General features: G+C 34.3%; 1 protein-coding gene across 9 annotated transcripts in view; it reads right to left on the bottom strand.

The window, feature by feature from the left end:
* LOC136043927 (uncharacterized) overlaps positions 1–22122 on the bottom strand; it is a 141005-nt gene that overhangs the window by 27805 nt on the left and 91078 nt on the right. For 8 of the 9 annotated variants that reach the window (XM_065728996.1, XM_065728988.1, XM_065729005.1 and 5 more), the window contains one exon: positions 14938–16018. In XM_065728996.1, the coding sequence (XP_065585068.1) occupies positions 14938–15952 (1015 nt within the window). In that variant the 5' untranslated portion in view covers positions 15953–16018. Of the gene's footprint in view, positions 1–14937; positions 17250–22122 lie in introns of those variants that run through there. The other variant, XM_065729051.1, reaches the window with a different exon arrangement.

Genomic DNA, 22122 nt, shown 5'->3' with positions numbered 1-22122 from the left:
CTCATTCTAACGGAAATGAAAAGTTCTAGTGCCCTTTTTAAGTGACCAAAAAAATTGGAGGGCACCTAGGCCCCCTCCCACGCTAATTATTTTCCCAAAGTCAACGGATCAAAATTCTGAGATAGCCATTTTATTCAGCGTAGTCGAAAAACCTTATAAGTATGTCTTTGGGGACGACTTACTCCCCCACAGTCCCCGTGGGAGGGGCAACAAGTTACAAACTTTGACCTGTGCTTACATATAGTATTGGTTATTGGGAAGTATACAGGCGTTTTCAGGAGGATTTTTTGGTTGGGGGGAGGGGTTGAGAAGAGGGGGATATGCAGGGGGAAGTTTCCATCGAGAATTTGTCATGGGAGAAGAAAACTTCCATGAAGGGAGATCAGGATTTACTAGCATTATTTAAAAAAAATTTAAAAAATAAATGTGAAAAAGCTTTTTCAGCTGGAAGTAAGGAACAGCAATAAAACTTAAAACAAACAGAAATTATTACCCATATAAGGGGCTCACCTCCGTATGATACCTAGCTCTTTACACTAAAGTATTTTTAGTAATTTCAACTATTTATTCTACGGCTTTTGTGATTCAGGGGTCATTCTTAATGAATTGGGATAAAATTTAAGCTTTAGTGTAAAGAGCGAGGTACTGACGATGGGGAGAATCCCCTCATATATGTAATAAAAACATGAGAATACAAAAGTTCTTTACGTAAGCTAATTTATAAGTTACGTAAATCTTTTACCAATAAAAAGATTCGTAAAAAATTAAAAGTTCTAGTTGCCTTTTTAATTAACCAAAAATCGGAGGGCAACTAGGCTTCACCCCCGCTCTTTTTTTCTCAAAATCATTCGATCAAAATTATGAGAAAGCCATTTAGCCCCCCCCCCAAAAAAATATGCAAATTTCGTTTTGATTATTCCTCTGCGGAGAGCCAAAATCAAAACATGCATTGATTCAAAAACGTTCAGAAATTAAATAAATAAAACGCGTTTTTTAACTGAAAGTAAGGAGCGACATTAAAACTTAAAACGCACAGAAATTACTTCGTATATGAAAGAGGCTGCTTCCTCATCAACGCCCCGCTCTTTACGCTAAAGTTTTTTACTGTTTTAAAAAGAAGAATTGAGAGAAAGAGTCAAACTTTAGCGTAAAGAGCGGGGCGTTGATGAGGAAGCAGCCTCTTTCATATACGAAGTAATTTCTGTGCGTTTTAAGTTTTAATGTCGCTCCTTACTTTCAGTTAAAAAAACTCGTTTTTTTTATTTAATACATACAAGGCATCACAAAGTTTTTTATTTTCTTCCATTGAATAGTTATGAAAAGTTTTAAGCGTTAAAAAATATATGCCAAATTTTTTTTCTGAAAACCAGCTTTTTTAGACCCTAAACATCACCGCTCCCACCCAAGGTGATTTAAAAAAAAAAAAAAATACTAAAAGCGTCCGACCTTCGGAACAACTGAGAAATGAGAAATAAACAAACATCCTAGTTTAAAAAAGGTGTTTCACATGTGAAAATTATGAAACAGCGTAAAAACTTTAAAAGCACAGCCATGTAGTCCGTCTCACCCAATCAGATTCAGAAGAGAAAAAAAATAACAAAGAAGTGAAAAACAGTCACGACCCTCCGTTCTTCAATAGTAGTCTCTTTCTCAATCTCAAAAAGCCAAATCAGTGTCCAGTATATGATAATAAATTATCTCCAGGATGCCTTGTCTCAATATAAACTAATCTCCTTTGGAAGACTATTCTCTGGTGCATTGTCCAGTAACTACCAAAGAGGAAGAAGAAGAAAACTTAATACACAAACAGAGGCTCTTTGTCCAATCAGCTTATATTACTCAAGGAATTCTTCTTGTTTAAGTAGCATGACACCTAATCGCGTTAGTCTTCCCAAGACACTGGGAAAAGTGGATACTCGCCAAGAACAGAAGTGTTTAGCAAGCAAAATAAAGAAGCTTAGTCTCCAGTCACAACCAAAAGAAGATAGAGGAGACATGCACTTAATGCATAGACGGGGATTGATTCTCTATGGGGTTATATTACGTTGGGTTGGTAACTCACCATTTTACCGTTAAATTTGCTTTGAAGCTTCTGTCCCAAAGAAGAAAATAGCCAGGAGTTGTTGAACCGAGCAACGAGGATAAAAATTTCTAGTCTTTTATTAAAAGCCATTTTGATCCCTAATATTATAGCTAATAATAAAGCGTTAGATATTTGAGAAGTTATGGCATCAAAATCGCAAAGTCCCCTAAGCTATCTCCAGAAGCGTGTCTCGCAAATGCTTCCAGCCGTGGCAGTGACATTGGAATAAAGTTTGAAGTATGGTCTCGTCCAGGAAAGCCTATCTACAGACATATTTATTCCAAGAAACTGGCCATCAAAAGCCCCGAAAGGCAAAATTTGAACTCGGCATCAAAAGCAAAAATAGGACAAAACATCAAGAAAAGCTAAAAACAATAGAAACTTAAAAAAAGAAACTTAGACAATAGAAACTTAAACAATAACAATAGAAACTAAAAACTTAGAATTGTTAAACACTGAAAAACGAATTGTCTGAATGAGTAAATCAAATTCATAATCATTCATTTTATCTAATTCGTCAAAAAAAAAAAAAAATGTAAATATACAAACGGGTGATAACAAAACAAACTGAGTAAAACACAAAAAAATATACATAAATAAGAAATTAAAAGGGACATTATAAAAGTGGAAATGTACTGACAACGCTTATACATATCAAACAGTTCGTGGTAACGAACTGTAGTAAGGAGCGACCCGGCTCAATAGTAACCAAAACTCTAAAAAATGGAATTTTGATACCAATAGCTACATCAAAAGAATCGCATTTTAATGCTGATTTTAAATATATAAGTTTCATCAAGTTTAGTTATACCCATCAAAAGTTACGAGCCTTAGAAAATTTGCGTTTTTTAGAAAATAGGGGGAAACACCCCCTAAAAGTCATAGAATCTTAACGAAAATCACATCATCAGATTCAGCGTATCAGAAAACCCTACTGTAGAAGTTGCAAGCTCCTATCTACAAAAATGTGGAAATTTGCATTTTTTCCCAGAAGGCAGATCACGGATGCGTGTTTATTTGTTTTTTTTGTTTTTTTGTTGTTTTTTTTTTCCCCAGGGGTGATCGCATCGACCCAGTTGTCCTAGAATGTTGCAAGAGGGCTCATTCTAACGGAAATAAAAAGTTCTAGTGCCCTTTTTAAGTGACCAAAAAAATTGGAGGGCACCTAGGCCCCCTCCCACGCTAATTATTTTCCCAAAGTCAACGGATCAAAATTCTGAGATAGCCATTTTATTCAGCGTAGTCGAAAAACCTTATAACTATGTCTTTGGGGACGACTTACTCCCCCACAGTCCCCGTGGGAGGGGCAACAAGTTACAAACTTTGACCTGTGCTTACATATAGTAATGGTTATTGGGAAGTATACAGGCGTTTTCAGGAGGATTTTTTTGGTTTTTGGGAGGGGTTGAGAAGAGGGGGATATGCTGGGGGAACTTTCCTTCGAGAATTTGTAATGGGAGAAGAAAATTTCCATGAAGGGAGAGCAGGATTTACTAGCATTATTAAAAAAAAAAAACAATTAAAAAATAAAAGTGAAAAAGCTTTTTCAGCTGGAAGTAAGGAACAGCAATAAAACTTAAAACAAACAGAAATTATTACCCATATGAGGGGCTCACCTCCTTCTAATACCTCGCTCTTTACGCTAAAGTATTTTCGGTAATTTCAACTACTTATTCTACGGCTTTTGTGATTCAGGGGGTCATTCTTAATGAATTGGGATAAAATTTAAGCTTTAGTGTAAAGAGCGAGGTACTGACGATGGGGCGAATCCCCTCATATATGTAATAAAAACATGAGAATACAAAAGTTCTTTACGAAAGCTAATTTATAAGTTACGTAAATCTTTTACCAATAAAAAGATTCGTAAAAAATTAAAAGTTCTAGTTGCCTTTTTAATTAACCAAAAAATCGGGGGGCAACTAGGCTTCGTCCCCCGCTCTTTTTTCTCACAATGATTCGATCAAAATTATGAGAAAGCCATTGAGCCAAAAAAAAAATATGCAAATTTCGTTTTGATTATTCCTCTGCGGAGAGCCAAAATCAAAACATGCATTGATTCAAAAACGTTCAGAAATTAAATAAAAAAAACAAGTTTTTTCAACTGTAAGTAAGGAGTGACATCAAAGCTTAAAACGCACAGAAATTACTTCGTATATGAAAGAGGCTGCTTCCTCATCAACGCCCCGCTCTTTACGCTAAAGTTTTTTACTGTTTTAGAAAGAAGAATTGAGAGAAAGAGTCAAACTTTAGCGTAAAGAGCGGGGCGTTGATGAGGAAGCAGCCTCTTTCATATACGAAGTAATTTCTGTGCGTTTTAAGTTTTGATGTCACTCCTTACTTTCAGTTGAAAAAACTTGTTTTTTTTATTTAATATAATAAAGAGAGAAACTAGCAAAATACTTTATAAAGTGCTTTTCGAACGTCGAGAAGGAAAGTTTACTTCCATATTTGGAGATACGGCAGCAAACAGGGTAAGAACGGGCTGAGAAACAGCCGGAGCCGGGAGGAATATGGGTATAGAGTAAGAGCATGATTCATTAATAACAGAGGGAAACTCAAGCCTGGTCGAAGAACTGACCCATACCAGTATTGCCCGATGTTTTGTTTAAAGTTGCGCCACCATAAAAATGAAAATGAGCCAAAAGCTCTAATTTCTAGTGAAAATGCGCGGAATGAACGACATTTCCCCCCAAAAATGCGCCGATTTAAAAAAAAATTAATGCGCAAAGCTTCAAAAAATGCCAAAATGGCACAAATACGACCCATCTGGCCACTCTGACCCAGACTGTCACTCCATATGAACTTACATGGACGCTTCCATCCGTGGGACAAAAAGCAAAAAAAAAAAAAACCACATAAACGACTCCTCATGTGAGACTGAAGTTTTTTCTAGCAACAATTCAGCTTTTCCTGGAGTACTGCAGAAACACGGAAGAAAAGGCTACGCACTGAGTAGCTTGAATCCAATGTAGGGACTGAGCAGAAGGAGCTAGCAATCATTTATTACTGACAAAAAAAAAAAAAAAAAAAAAAAAAAAAAAAAAAAAAAAAAAAAAAAAAAAAAAAAAAACGAGCCCTTCAATTTTCGAGATGCTTAGTCTAGAAGATGTCCGGGCAGTACAGGAAGCTGGAGTAAGCAGTCATAGATTCAAAAATGTAAACTTGAATTGATTTACTATAAAATATTTCTATCTTTTTCTGTACTACCGATGGAAGGCGTGTTCCAAATGCTGTTTAATACCCCAAAAGAAGCAGAAGATATGTCTAATAGATCGTGCGTTTTACTCCCTGAAACGAAATATTTGACAAGAGGAATGAAATGCTGCTGTTGGCTGGAATCGAAACACTGTAAATCATTATTATTTTTCCGTGTGATAATTTGGTAAAGATGGCTGGACTGCAATAAATTTGGATCAAATTAATGAGACAACTGTCTTGATAGGTAGTATTTTCTTGCAGACTACTCTTTACTCTGCTAGACCCCTTTTCCCTCAAGCACGTGTTCATAGAGACAATGTTACCACCACGTCATTAACAATTTTAAAACCTCTTTTCACAAAATTGTACCTTGGCAGTAGGCTACATCTGAAAAAAGTGGTATTTTCCAATATTTGTTTTAATACTAAAATAAAATAAAAGTATCTTCACGCGTAATTATTTTTAATCAAAGTTCTGAGGAGAAACCAAATTATTGCTTTTATAATGACAAAACCCACTAAAGAAATCAGAGGGTATTAAAAATGATTTACTTTCGAACATCCTCAACACAATCTGGATATAAATTAAGAATAAATATTACATGTAATAATTATTTATGACTTGTTTTTCTAGAATCCAAAGGCAAGATGAATTTGAATTACACTGGCCTCTTTGGCTTTCGGAATACATCAGGGTGTTTGGAAAAGAGCTTTTGTTATGAAAATAAAACCAGCTTGCTGCAATGGATAACTTTAAGCATTCCACTCAATTACTTACAGCACATCCCCGACCTCCTTTCATATAGCCTACTGTGTTGAAACCATTTAAAAAATCGAAACAGTTAAATGAAGAAACTGGATTTATTTCAATAAAATCAAGGGGTTTCTCAATTTTTAAGAGCTTCACAGCAGAAAATTTGAAATTTTCACTTGAGATTTATTTCCTTTATATTTTCAACTTGAAGCCCTGTTTTAGCAAAGAAAAATAACAACATGCCTGGGGCAGCAAAGAGACATGGGGCATTTGCCTAGCTCCTTTTGTATATCTGGAATTCAAATGGATGTCAATTTGCCTTCGATAACAAACTTTATTTAGACAGCAAATTAATGACGTATATTTTGCATTGATACATAAGTTCTTTGCACTGATTTATCTAAAATAATGAATAAATATCTAAAATGATAAAAAAAATATATAAAAAAAATAAAATAAAAAAGATTTATCTAAAAAAAATTATAAGTAAAATAATAAACAATAAATAAAATAGTAATAAAATAATAAATAAAAGAAAAAATTATCTTAAATAATAAAATAAAATAGTATTAATGCTCTCAACTTTCAATTTAAGGCCAAAAGCATCATGTTAGCATCACAGGCTCGTCACAAAGACTACCTACATTAATATTCCATTGGCACAAGCATGAGAAATTACACTTTTACTGATCCATTGTAGCTAGACAAGATTATGCAAAACTACTCGCACTAATATCCTCTGTGATATTACCAACATGGTTGACAGCCAACAGCCAACGTGGTTTCAATATTTTCCACCTGTTTCTAGGCTACATTATTTTACGAGTTCCTTCTCCTAAAAGAATTTATGTGAAGTCTTCAAAATATACTCCCGTCCGTACCTTGTTCCTAGACATATAGAGCCCCCCCCCACCAAAAATCTTTGTACACACGCCTATAAGAACCGTGTAGTGATTACTAGATGGTTGACAGATCAGCAAAAAATTCTGTACAAAAGTTATTACCACATCAGCACCGACGTTGATCATTAATTAATGAAAGGTAACTAATTAATTAATGAAAGGTATGATAATCATTAATTAACGTAAAGGCACATTAATGTGCCTTTACGCCCGGATTTTATTTCGGGGGAGAGCTGATTTTCAAAAAGAAAATTGAAAATTGGCAAATTGCAGGAAAAATAGCGGAAATTACAATGAAAATTGAATTCATCTGGAACTATCGGCATCCGTATGTTTCTAAGTAAGAAGTGTAATTTTGCAACTAGTAGAAGTACGTAATTTTTACTTTTATCCATCTGAGTAGTTCATCCATACTTTGCGGTAAACCTTTTGTTAATTATGAATAAGAATCTTCAAATCTATATTTAAAAATCCAATGAAGTAATTACCAGATCAGCAACACCAACTAAATTGAACTGCCAGAGTTTTCTTGCTTAAGTAGCATGACCACCTAATTATGTTAGTCTTTCTAAGACACTGGAAAAGATGGCTACTTGCCAAAAAGGAAAGTGTTTAGCAAGCAAAATGGAAACTTAGCTTTTGAATAGATGCACAGGAGAGAAAGCGAAGGGGGCAGTCGCTAGGTTAAATTTACGATGGATATTTGCCTTGCTCAATGTACATATATTGATCCTCGTGAATGACTAAACCGAACTTTAAGCAACTCAAACAGCCTTTCATTCTTTTAAGCCAAGTAACTTGCTAGAGAACACATTAGATTTGGGAAAGGAATTCTTTACAAGCCTAAAAATGAATATTCTAATGAGTAGTTGTGGAATTGAAACCTGCTAAGAAATAGACCCAGGTCGGAGTAAAAAATTTTGATCAGTTTTGATTTAAGCTAAATTTTTCATTTGGATTTAAAAATTTTAGAAAAATTTCAAATTTTTGATTTGATTTCAAATTTTTGATCAGTGTTGATTTAAGCTAAAGCCAAGATTTGAAAAGATTATGTTTATTTTTTTCAGGGAAACTGAGAGACATTTGAAAAAACTAAGAGATCAATGGCACTACTACATGAAACTACCCAGGATATAAAAATAAAACTATTCCCTTTCCCCAGGGCCGGATTTATAGCTTTGGCGCTCCTAGGCCCAAGAAATTTAGCCACTACGTTTTCGTGAAATTTATGAAGAAATACCCGAAAATCCGGGGATAGCAGAAGCACTGAACAAATCATAACCAATGAGCCAAAAGTAATAAAAGAGAGAGGTGATACCTAACTCTTAGCTGTCATTCTTAAGAGACATACAACGGTTTATAAGTGGCCACTGAATTCCTCTTTTGTTTTAAAATCCCATTTCTGTGAATAGGCAGCGCAACAGCGGAGTGAACCAGGCACTTCGACGACAAATCATACCAGTCCAGTTTTTATTAAGAAAAAAGTCTATCAGTGATAATTTATTGCGTCCCCTTACATTGTGCGCCCATAGGCCTGGGTCTAGTGGGCTTCTTGGTAAATCCAGACCAGTCTTCCCTTGGACCCATTTTAGGTTTATTCATATCCGATTTCGTAAGATCTTTCTTTCGGTTACTTGTATATTCGGAAATTCTTATGTCAGTACCCCATTTTTGCCAGTGTTGCGAAGTTGAACCAAGAAATTAAATAAGCAAAACTAATAAATTAAATTTAACCAGGCTTTTCATTCGTAAAAATAGCGTTTTTATTCAAAGGACAGTAATCTGTTGAAGTCTTAAGACAGTTATACCAACGAAGAGGACAGTTATACTGTTTTAAGCTGTGTAGTAAATTTTGTTTTGATGATTCTGATGATCCACGATTCTTTTTCAAACTTGGCAAACTACCAAAAACTCCATATGGCGCTCTTTCAATAAAAACTTAATTCCTCGTTTTTTATAATTGCTTTTCACACAAACGGTTATACCATTTTCAATTTAACTAAATCAAGCAATCAGATTTCATTTTCATGGTCATCAGTAGCTTTTGCTATCTCTCATTTTTTTTTGTAGACACTTATTTTTACCCTTTGTACACTTATCAAGTAAGTAAGTAAATAAATAAGTAAGTTTCATTGCGCTAAAATCCCCTAGGCCAGGACAGTACAAAACAAAAAGAGAATTCACTTTTGAATAACTGTCATTACATAAAAAAAAACATAACCATCACCTAGCACAAAGGGACACACAAATCCCAAAAAAAAAAAGAGAGACACAAATCACAAAAATCTACCTCTGTGCTCGATTGCCAACCTGAGAAATCGTCCTAAATTTTTAATACTTGCAAAAGAATCATCCCTTATTAAATTCATCAGCCATCTCTCAACTAACTCAATGCCACACACTGACACATCACATGACCCAGAGTGCCACAACTCAATGCCACAAACTGACACATCACATGACCCACAGTGCCACAACCCAATGCCACACACTGACACATCACATGACCCACAGTGCCACAACTCAATGCCACACACTGACACATCACATGACCCACAGTGCCACAACTCAATGCCACACACTGACACATCACATGACCCACAGTGCCACAACTCAATGCCACACACTGACACATCACATGACCCACAGTGCCACAACTCAATGCCACACACTGACACATCACATGACCCAGAGTCTAATCCATACTTCCACACATCGGGCAAAAGTAAGGAATAAGTCCTCCTTAAATACTTCCTTCGTATTATGTGATAGTAGGTCTCAACAATAGTTTGGGATTCGAGCACCAAAGAATCAAGACAGTAAGAAAAGGCTTGATAATTCTGGAAACTTGAAATTTAAATTATCTCGGGTTTATCAATGTAATTTTACCTATATTTGGAGCACTATGGTTGCAGCAATTGCTGCAATCTAGTAAAGAACGAACACCGATCCATTATAACCAAAACTTAAAGAAAAGTCTAAAAAAAATTGTCTAGGGGGAAGAAATTGCCACTTGTAGCTTAGTCAGGAACAGTACCTATTATTTCGATTTGTCTTAATAGTAAAAAGGTTATTGGAATTCCGAAAAATAAGCTGAAACACCTCGGAAACCGTATCGTATAAAAACAAAAGTGCACCACTGGAATAATAATAGTTGAACACCCGTAGAGGAAAGTCACAGCCCTTAATCTAGAACAACAAGAAAAATTACCTTTTTTGCATCGTCGGAAATGATAGTTTTTTTTTTTGTTTGTTTTTTCGGTGTCTTCCCTTAGGAGGGAGCTAATCCACTGAATGTAGGTTCGGTGACAATAATTAATAGTATATATATATATATATATATATATATATATATATATATACTATCTGTTGGGGTGGCGCTTCGCGCCACCCCAACACCTAGTTGGTGGGGCGCTTCGCGCCCCCCCCAAGCCCCCCCGCGCGCGTAAGTCGTTACGCGCCATATTAGTTACGCGCCATTGTAGTTGTGTCCCTATGTCCCACCTGTGAATATAGATTTATATATGTGTTTCAAACTACGTAAAAATTGCGAATATACAACATTCTTGGCTTTCCTACTACTGGGAGCTTTCCGTTTCCAATTGCCAGCAATTGATCTGAAAATGTTTGACCAGAGTCATCGTTTTGCAATCGGACACGCATATTTGTAGTTAATTTTAATATTTTTACGTGTGCCCATAAATTAGAATTTTTCAGGCAAGCATTCATTTCGTCTACAGGAGTTAAACTACGTAAAAATTGCGAATATACAACATTCTTGGCTGTCCCATTGTCTGTGCATATACAAAGCCGTATGTACTAATAATGACGTCATATGCAAACGCTCTTTTTACAAACAAACAAACATGCATACACACAACTCGTTCTTATATAGATAGATAGATAGATACAATACAAATTAACTGCGTAAAACTTGCGAATATACAACATTCTTCGCTGTCCAATTGTCGCTGCATATAAATAGATTGTCAGGTTTACCGACCCTCGAACATGCAAAGTACAATTGTCCATGGGTCCTGGTCGTCATTTATATTCCCTGTGTCCCGGTCGTCATTTGTGTCCCGGTATCCCAGTCTGTAATTTCTCTTTGAGTGTCCCGGTCGTTATTTATATTCCCTCTGTCCCGGTCGTCATTTGTGTCCCGGTCTGTAATTTCTCTTTGAGTGTTTTTTCTTTTTAGTATTTTTTAGTTTTTTACATTTTTTTTTCAGTTTTCTTTTTCTTCTTTATTTTTCAGCTTCACTATGAAATACATATCGCCGAACCTTTGTTTTTTTTAACTAAAATCTGGTATGCATTGATGATCTTATCCAAGTCAAAATCCCAAACCCAATCATCATCGCTATCATTTTCAGTTTTGATATGTTTTGACTCTCGCTGTCCAGGTGGATCTTCATCTAACTGCGCGGTTTTGTGTTCTTTAGCCTCAAGCCTGTTTCCTTGCTGTTCTTTTGATTCCTCGGCACGCTTTCTTTTCTGACTTTCTCTATCAGCAGCAAGTTTTTTGGCATAGACTCTTTGAGCATCTTCATCGGCTTTTGCCATTGTAAGTTCATCAGTCATTTTAAACTTAAACATTAATAGATTTCTACGTGAACATATATGTCTTAAATATCTTTAATGACGTTACCGTCATAGCAAAAATGACGACAACTAACTTTATGACGTCATCCGACACAGAAACATGACGTCACCTGATCCACAGATCCACAGACAGACAACTTATTTTTATATATATAGAAGATATGTTTTTAACTACGTAAAACTTGCGAATATACACCATTCTTTGCTGTCCCATTGTCTGTGCATATAAATAGATTGTCAGGTTTACCGACTCTTGAACATGCAACATATAATGGTCAATGGGAAAACAATCCGTATTCAGATCTATACCTCATGATTCTAATGATTGCCCTTGAGCTTTGTTGATGGTGATTGCTAATCGACCATTCCCTGAGTCGCCATCGTCATTTATATATCCCCCTGTGCACCCCGGCGTCCCCAGTTGTGTCATTTATATTCCCTGTGTCCCGGTCGTCATCCCGGTATACATTCGTTTTTGAATTGGTATATGATGAAATAAATTTTTAATTTTTTCCCTTTTTTTCCTTTTAGTTTTTTTTATTGGTTTTGACCTTTTTTTAGGTTTTTTAGTTTTTTTCTTTTTTCTTTTTAGTTTTTTTGAAGTTTTTATCTTTTTAGTTTTTTTATTTTTATTTATATTTTTATAGTTTTCTTTTTCTCCTTTATTTTTCAGTTTTTTTCCTTTTTTTAGTTTTTTTTCTTTTTAGTTCTTTTAGTTTTTACCTTTTTTAGTTTTTTTTTAGTTTTTTAGATGAAAATTTTTTTTAGTTTTATTCCTTTTTTTCTTTTCAGTTTTTTATTGGTTTTTACCTTTTTTTAGCTTTTTTAGTTTTTTTTTCGTTTTTTCTTTTTACTTTTTTTTTTAGTTTTTATCTTTTTTATTTTTTTTTTATTTTTATTCTTAATTTTTTTTTTATTAGTTTTTAGTTTTTTTTGTAGTTTTTGCCTTTTTTAGTTTTTTCAGTTTTTTTTTAGTTTTTAGATTTTTACCTTTTTTAGCCTAACCAGGATTTGAACCTGGGACCTTCATTCTCCCTTCTGACACCCTCTCTCACCGAGTGACTATTCCAGCATGTTCATATATTATTAACCAAATTAATGTGTTTTACAATATACTAAGCATCGTCATAACAAAAATGACGACAACTAATTTCATGACGTCAGTCAACACAGAAATTAAGTTCTGAAATTAAGTCATGAAATTAGTTGCCGTCATTTTTGCTTTGACGGTGACGTCATTCAAGTTATATAAGACATATGTTCACGTAGAAATCTATTAATGTTTAAGTTTACAATGACTGATGAAGATGCTCAAAGAGTCTATGCCAAAAAACCTGCTGCTGATAGAGAAAGTCAGAAAAGAAAGCGTGCCGAGGAACTATCAGCAGCAAGTTTTTAGAGGGAGCTAATCCACTGAATGTAGGTTCGGTGACAATAATTAATAGTATATATATATATATATATATATATATATATATATATATATATATATATATATATATATATATATATATATATATATATATATATATATATATGACAATAATTTATATATATATATATATATATATATATATATATATATATATATATATATATATATATATATATATATATATATATATATACTAGCTGTTGGGGTGGCGCGTTGCACCACCCCAACACCTAGTTGGTGGGGGCGCACGCGCCATATTAGTTACGCGCCATTGTAGTTGTGTCCCTGTGTCCCACCTGTGAATATAGATAGATATATATATATATTTTTAACTACGTAAAACTTGCGAATATACAACATTCTTGGCTGTCCCATTGTCTGTGCATATAAATAGATTGTCAGGATTACCGACTCTTGAACATGCAACATATAATTGTCCATGGGAAAAACAATCTGTATTCAGATCTATACCTTATTATTCTTATGATTGCCTTTGAGCTTTGTTGATGGTGATTGCTAATCAAACATTCCCTGTGTCCCCGTCGTCATTTATATATCCCCCTGTCCCCCCCGGCGTCCCCGTTGTTGTTGTTGTGACCAGTACTGAAGTGACCTTTAGTACTGACAAAACTTTCTCTGTTTTGTTTTTTTTTTGTTTTTTTTATTTTGTTTTTTTGTCACTTAATTCAAGTAAGAAGATAGAACTTGTCAAAAGAAGTTCTCGAAACATTCATACTACTGTCAGGTTTTCGCAGACCTTTTTGAAGATGTTTAGAAAATCTATCTTTTCTATCTTTTCTGTCTATCTAGAAAATCTATCTTTTCCATCTATCTAGAAAATCTAGCTTTTCTATCTATCGAAAATATATCTTTAGAAATCATCTTATCGAAGATGTTTAGAAAATACAACGTAAGAATCGAAGTCATCATTTCATACTTAAACTGTTGGGAGTTTCTTTTCGAGCGTAAATTTACAACCTTTTTTGTATCACATAGGTCCAACAAGACGACCTTCGAATTGTGGTAAATTACTTTAGAATGTTTTGTACTATCCTTTCAGTGACTCTTAGCTTTCACAAAATTGTAGTGTAGCTCAATAAGCCTGTTTATTCATCTTAGTGTGCCTATAGAGGCTTTTAGAGAAGAATAATTCTGATGACCCTTTTTTCTCTTGACCAAAAACCCCATTCATATACAATTAAACTAGCAATAATTAAATATCTGTGATTTTTTTCAAAAACTGAAATGTGATTTTTCTTCTGAAAATTCGTATGCTACCATTTCTTGGGGTGGAAAAAACTATCTAGGTACTTGACGCTTTTGGGAAAACTCGTTTCCCCTTCCAGTTCCTTTGCTATTTTGTATAATTCGTCTGCTGACCCTGAAGGTTGAAAGACTGGAGCATACGTAGGAGGAGTTTAAAAATGCAATTTGTATCTTTACTTATCAGTTGATTCCTAGCTATTAGAGAAAGAGATTCCCGTTTTATACCAGTGAGGTGAATTTCAGATTTTTGTTGGGTTCGCATTAAAGGCTACGGCAGAAAAATTACAACAAATGTGTGGAACAAGGGATCAATCTTGGCCCGGGCGATTATTTGTTCGTTTAATAAGATTGTTCGTAATAAGAAAGTTCCTCGTTTTCTATGTGAAAAGCGATCTGGATAGGTTAACATTTTCAACAGACACGGAAAACTATTTAAATCTCTTTTCCTAAACGACAAAAAGTAATAAGATGAGGTACTATTTTTCAACATCATATAAAATTCCTAAAACTTCTCGAACTACCAATTAAGCTGTTGAGGAAATAAACTGGATCGTAATAAAAAAAAAAAAGATAAAACTGGAAAAAAAAACAAGCGACACTAACAAAACCTTAAGATTACAGACAAACCACAAAAAGCATGACAAAATCAAACCCATAATGACAAGACGAAAATATTGAAACATAAATCTGCTTACAATATTGGTGATAGAAATCCGCACGATGGGAGAGGGCAGCAACCTTCAAGTTATCATTGCTAGATCCTAAATCCTCTTTCGATTTCAATCTCACGGGTGGCGCGGAGACAATCAATCTTATCCCTAAGCCAGACGATACAATATGATCTATTGCAACGGCTAGTTCTTCTACAGTTTCATAAGGCAGCAAATACAAGGGAGGGTCATTATTACTTGATGGTTTATCTTCTTTTACCACATCATCAAAGGATGAGTTTCTAGAACTTAATCGTTCTCTACTAGAAGCACTTTGGTTATGGGAATACGAAGGTGATTTATGGAGAAGATCATCGCCAACAGATGCCTCCATGGAACGTGATCTTCCCATTTTATCTTCTTTGGATTCTTTCTTTTTACACCTTTCTTCTGATCGTGACCGTTTCTTCAAATCAGCAGCCCCTGGCAGTTTATCAGAGTTTCTTTTAGCTGATAATGAATAGGCTTGTAGTATCACAGCTGTACTAGTTGAGGGTATTGGCGTTTTTATTTGAGGTGAAGAAGTTTTTAGGTTTATGGTTTCAGTTCTACAAGGTGATGACGGTTCTGATTTGGACCTTCTTGTAACTAACTTTATAGGTTTTGATACAGAATTTTGTCCAATGTCAAACGGTTCAAGCCTACATCTTATTCTTGACAGTTCTCGTTCTATCCGTTCTAATTCCATTAAAAGTCCTTGTCTCAGTCTTTTTTCCATGGTCCTAAAATCCTCACTCACTCTTTGAGAGTAGTCATGAACAGTTTCCCTTAGACTGTAGATTTGATTAGTTAAAGAAACGTTAATCTTCCTTAACTCACCACTAAGCCTTCGTAGAGCTCTTAGGACCAAAATTAGGTCACCTCCCTCAATAGAAGCCACATCAGATTCTAGCCCGGCTTCGCTAAACTGTTTCGAGCGTGAACTTTCTTGGCCCGAATACATTTTCCGTTCCATAAATAAAAAATCTACTCCCTTTTCAAGATGGACGACAAATCCCATCGCCTGGAAAAGTTTGGTTCCCTTCACATACTAGCTACCTCATTTTTATACAGAATTTTATGCACCCTGGAAATAAATTATTATATAGCGGATAAAAATTATTTCTTAAAAGAATTTCACTCACTTGTCACGAAATAGTGTATCTGACATTTCTTCAAAACTTAAAAATGGCAAAAACAATTGTAACGCTAAAGCCAAGCGGTTACGGAGAAGTGCTTCCTCGTCCTTTGTCACCTTCTTTTAAAGGCCCATTCGAAACGAGATTTTTACTAATATCAAGATTTAGCTAACGCTAATTTGAGCCACTAAGAATTTTCCAAACAATCTGAAAATTCTAACATGAATCTGATGGCTCGAATTAAGACTCATTCACAATAATCTTTTGCTAACACCGAAATTTAGTAGCACTAATTTTAGCCAATCAGATTTTTCGCAGAATAAACTAATATGGCTGAAAAATTCTGATTGGCTCAAATTAGCGGCTTGTAAATTTTGTATTAGTAAAATCTCAATTGTGAATCTAGTGTTAGCCTAATTTTGGAATTTTCAAAATCTTACTATGAATGACTAAGAAAATTTGTTAAAGGTATCGGCTGTAACATATAGGAATGGTGTGCTTGTACTTTGATTTCAAAAAACATTATGAGATGACGACAGACTTAAAGTCTCCAAAGGAAGCTATAATGTCAATGAAAATGTCTATATGATAGATATACAACATGGTCTATACAATAAAATATTCTGCACAAAAAATATACGTAATATAATATTCAGTCTAAAAGACTGATTTACAATATTTGTCTAGATTCTTCAAAAGAAGGTAAAATGTCAATAGAAAAGTCTATCTGACGATTTCGCACATCAACAAATATCTTGACAATTCAAAGTCAAGAATAATGTGATTATAGTTTATAAATTTATTTAGTCATTCACTATAATGTTTGCATTTATTAGCTATTATTATCTTATATTTATTAATTTGCTGTTCGGTTGAAATAGCGTGGTAAAATTGAGGTTTTGAATTAAATTTATGTTGATAACATTTTTGAAAATAAAAGAATTAAAAAAAAGTAAGAAAAAATAACAGAGAGCTTTCAATAAAACAAAATGGCAAAGATAATAGCATAAACAATTGGACTTTGGAGGCAAGAAATACAAAGGGAGGTTTCCACCCCACCACTCAAAGTGGCTTTTAGAAATAAATTAAAAGAATAACAATAATAGGTAAAATACTAGAAAACAATAACAGCAAGACAAAACATATCAACTGTCAAAATCAAAATCACAACTGTCCCAAGTTGATTTTTTTTTTTTTTTTCAGAAAACTGGAAACTGAATATATGTAAGCCCAGTAAACCTGTTAAAATAAAAAAATAAATAGAATATGGAATAACATAACTAATAATAATAAATGATAAAAATAACAATAATAATAATAACGCAGAACAAATTTATATGTAGTTCTATATGTAGTTATATGAGGGATATATAGGAATAAATGTGGCTTTTAGAAATAAAACCCACCACTCAAAGTGGCTTTTAGAAATAAATTCAATGAATAACAATAAAAATATAAAATACTAGAAAAGAATAACAGCAAGACAAGACATATCATAGTATTACCACTCAAACTGAATTGAGCAATAAATTCAAAAAAATAACAATAAAACATATGATATTGCTTCGAAAATCAACTGTCCCAAGTTGTTTTTTTTTTTTTTTTTTTTTTTTTTTTTAGAAAACTGGAAACTGAATATATGCAAGCCCAGTAAACCTGTTAAAATACAATATTGAAGAAAATATAGAGTAACATAACTAAAAATAACAATAATAATAATAATAATAATAATGCAGAACAAATTTATATGTAGTTCACATGAGGGTTAACATTAAAACACAGCTTTTTCAAAATGATAATGTTTTTGGAAGCATAAATATTATTTTATATACTAGTTTTTAAGAAGTATCTTTGATTCATGTTTTTAAAAGGACATCTAAAGGGGGGGAGGGCTAAAACTTGTGTAAACAAACATACAGATATAAAAATAAACTATAGGAAAACTAACTTTCCTATTAAATACAAAACTAGGGATAACTTCTTTTCGAGGAAAATAATGACTTCCATGGCATAGAAACACTGTTTTAGGAATAGACAACCTATATATAGCCAAGTGCTCTAAAGTACCCAGGCTATTAACATTAAGACGTTTTTTGCTTTCTCCATAGACCCATCTTGTATCCATTCATACCTGGAAAACGTCAATTTTGTTTAAAAATTAACTTTATAAAATTATCTGAGCTACAACTTGTTAAGTTTTTTTGTGGTGCCACATGTTTTAGCTGATTTCCATCCATTTTTTTTTTAGATTTGGTACCTGCTTCTGCAATTTTTCTCATTTGTTGTTGAAGATATAAGCCTATACTGTTGTGTAAGTTTACACTGAATCAATGCAAACAATCAGATTTGATTTTCACTGCCCATGGTAACTTTAAAGACCTACTTTTGTCGATTAATATGGCCTTACTATCACTAATTACTCGGAACGAGATGGTCAGCAAACCCTTTAATTTTACAAGTATTCAAACAGTTCGTGGAAACAAACTGTAAGTAAGAAACGATGAGGCTCAATAGTAACCGAAACTCTAAGAAACAGAGTCTTTATAACAGTAGATATATCAAAAGAATCGAATTTTAATGCTTATTCAAATTATATAAAAAATGATCGAGTTTAATGTTACCCATCAAAAGTTACAAGCCTGAGAAAATTCATGCAAGTTCAAAAACATGCATATTAAATGAGGCACGATTAGAAGCAGAGGTAGATAAAGGAACAATGGCATCGGAAACTGAAACCCTTTCAGGAGAACCTCAAGTCCGCCGTTAATAATTTCATTTGTAAGTTTATTTAAATCTTATTCTGCAAATTTGTTTTAATTATTTTTATTAGTTTTTCCTAACCTAAGAAAACGGTAAACTTATAAAGAATCAGGTCTTCGGTGATTTAACATGGGAAGATAATTTTTGCGGCGATAGTTGTAATCTAGTCATTTGAACTGAGTCATCTAGTCATTTCATCTCGTCAACTCGTCATTTGAAGCTGATTCAAGATTAGTAGCTACTAATTCAATTAATCTTAACAGTAAAAGTTTATTGCGAAAACAAATCTATGGGAATTTGTAGAAAGAGCTTGAAACCCTTCAAAAATGACGGCAGATTGAAATGCAAAAAGTACCATTGCATGTTTGCTATCAAAGACTAGTTTTAAATCTGTTAAGTCTTGCACGTTAGGCAAACATTTTAAATTTCAGCTTCAAAGTCTGGATTACAAATTAGTTTTCAAAAGTCCTTTACAATCTAAAAAGTGAAAAAAAATCGAAGAAAAACGAAATAAGTACATGCATGTGCCCCAAAACCTAGGATTTTGATTGGAAAGGAAATTCAAGAGAAAAAACCCTGAAAAGATCTTATTTGGCCAATAAAAAAAAACCGGAGTTTTTTTTTTTTTATACCCGTTGAAGTTTAGGGAACAGGGGGTTAAGCCTTCCTACCCCCTTGTGCTGGCAATACGGAGCCCGGGCTCGATCTCTGCCATAGCAAGGTTAGCGCAACAAGCTTACTACTGCTTTATACATGAACATATGGCGCGACAAGCAAGGCGCTGCGTTGTTTTTCAGAGCTTTGTTTTGCTTTACAAGAAAAAATTTTAAAGGATTATTCAACAAAAATCAATTCAACATTGATCCACTTAGTTTTTGGGGTTGTTCTAACTTCGCAACCGAGTCAAAGCAAATAAACCTTCAAAGCGCAATTATAGCAGTTTTTTTGTAATATGACAAGCATGGTGCACACCACCGTGGAGGATCACCGCAGAATTTTCCAGAGGTTAGAGGATAAATAGTATAGGGCATTATCTAACTTCTGTACATTTGAACTGTTTTCTTTTGGGTCATTGACATGCTATTTGGGGAAGGAAAACCCTCTACCCCCTTGGTTGTGTGTAGGGGTAAGTCAAGCGTCTACCTTGGGCTCGTGCCCTTGTGAATTCTCAAGAATTTTATGACTTTCACATAGTGCCATACATGTTAGCATGTAAGCAAGATAAAGCTGGACTCTAAGCGCATGTGATGAATAATATTCATCAAAAAACAGGCTTGAGACCAGTGTAGATTTTAAGCTCAAGTATATTGCAGTCTTAAATATGGTACATCATCCATCAAAGCATGTGCACTTCTATAGTCAGCTTTCATTCTTTTAAACCATTTTTGAAGAGATCTCAACATCCCTTTATGAGCTAAGTTTGCGAATTCTCAAGAATTTTATGACTTCCCCATAGTGCCTTACATGTTAGCATGTAAGCACAATAAAGTTGGACACAAAGTGCATGTGGTGAATAATTATCATAAAAAACAGGCTTGAGACCAGTGTAGATTTTAAGCTCAAGTATATTGCAGTCTTAAATATGGTACATCATCCATCAAAGCATGTGCACTTCTATAGTCAGCTTCCATTCTTTTAGACCATTTTTGAAGAGATCTCACCCTTATGAGCTAAGTTGTGGCTGTGTTTTTTCGTCGCCTGTGCTATTGAAATGGACGCCTTTCAACTGTTCTTTGAGTTTCGGGAATAAAAATAGGTCAATTGGGATTAAATCAGGGCTATAAGATGGATGCCGTAGCAATTTCAATCGAGATTATCTTAAATCTTCTTGGGTAGGGTGAGAACAACGTGCTAGGGTATTGTCATAAGGGAACTTTCCTGAACGGTTTTTAGCTAATTCTGCTCTCAATTTCCTCGAAACTATCAAGCTGCTGCAATATCGTAGAGAGAAACTTAATGGGTCATTTCAAAGCTCTTGATCACATCTACGTACTTGTTATAAATCGATCTTGATTAAGCTACGGTAAAGGGCCACATGACCTATTATCCCCAAGGTAAAATCCTTTAATAAAAGGTTTACAACTTCCTCTCTAATGAAACTCCCCCCCTTAGTAAGTGAAAACTAAAACACCTCAAAAAAGAAACTCTTTTGAATTTGATTTCGGATAACAGCCGTTATCTACTTTATTTTAGTGGTAAAATTCATACAACAACAATCTTTCGAAAATATTAGAAAAGCTTAATACGCTGACATGATTCTTTCTTTTTTCTTCCTCCAGTACTAGCTGAACATAAAAATGTGTAAATCTGTCTAAGAGCTTATATGAAGGCTAACGCTTAGACCTACATGCTGAGCGTAAATTCGTCTTGAAAAAACAATCGTAAGGTGGCAAATAGCCGACAGTCTTTAACCGAATGCGTAAAATCTCCCTCTTAAGTGCTTCCCTTCAGTCCCCTTCCTAAGTTAAAAATAAAAACCGAGTTTTAATATAAACTGTTCTTCAAACATATTTTCATTTGATTGCAAAGCTTAATCAGGATCAATAAAAAACTCTATTTATGTTTATCCTAACAGTAAAAGTAAATAGCGAAAACCAAATTTAGGGGGTTTTGGAAAAGAGCTTCAAACCCTGGTGTGTCTATGTTCTTCTTCTTCTTTTTTTGGCACTAGCAGGGCAATGAGACGTCGTAGGAGCGTCAAAATGTGTAACCAAGCTATTTTTTCACAATTATGGTTTTACTTCCACCGACCCATCAAGGCGTACGTGAATTGGTTATGGGATTAGACGACACACACAGGTTCGTCATTTGGAGGGTAGATCACAATCACCCATTGGCGGACCCAAGTGGCACCCCCCCACGCCCCCTTGACATAGTGGTGGATTTGTGGTTGGGACCGCTTGCTCTGGTTTGGGTTAAGACAAAAGTTATTTTTTTGTAATTGGTTTGAATAGTCACGTTTTTAATAACTTTTTAATTATTAAGACTGTTTCGTCTTGCAAACAAGTTTGAAACAAGGTTTCAGTTACTTTGTGCGGCCTCAGTTAGATTTTACTAATGACGCATACCACCAAGAAGTATTTAATTAGAATTAGGTTAATAAAGGGAATCTTTCCGTATTACCACAAAAGCCATTGTGAGGTGACAATCTTCATTTCATAATAACAACGAGGGGAAATTTAAAATCCTAACTTCTTTAGGCTATTGAAACGATATTTCAGTATTTTGCTGTCGCAACGGGGGTTGAATAGCAAAATATTCACTTCTTTTTACTGTCAAAAATCTATTTTCG

Source organism: Artemia franciscana, chromosome 1, assembly GCF_032884065.1.
Source record: "Artemia franciscana chromosome 1, ASM3288406v1, whole genome shotgun sequence".
NCBI classification, from domain to species: domain Eukaryota; kingdom Metazoa; phylum Arthropoda; class Branchiopoda; order Anostraca; family Artemiidae; genus Artemia; species Artemia franciscana.
Note: the sequence above shows the minus strand (reverse complement) of the source record. Positions and strands in the feature narration are given on the sequence as shown.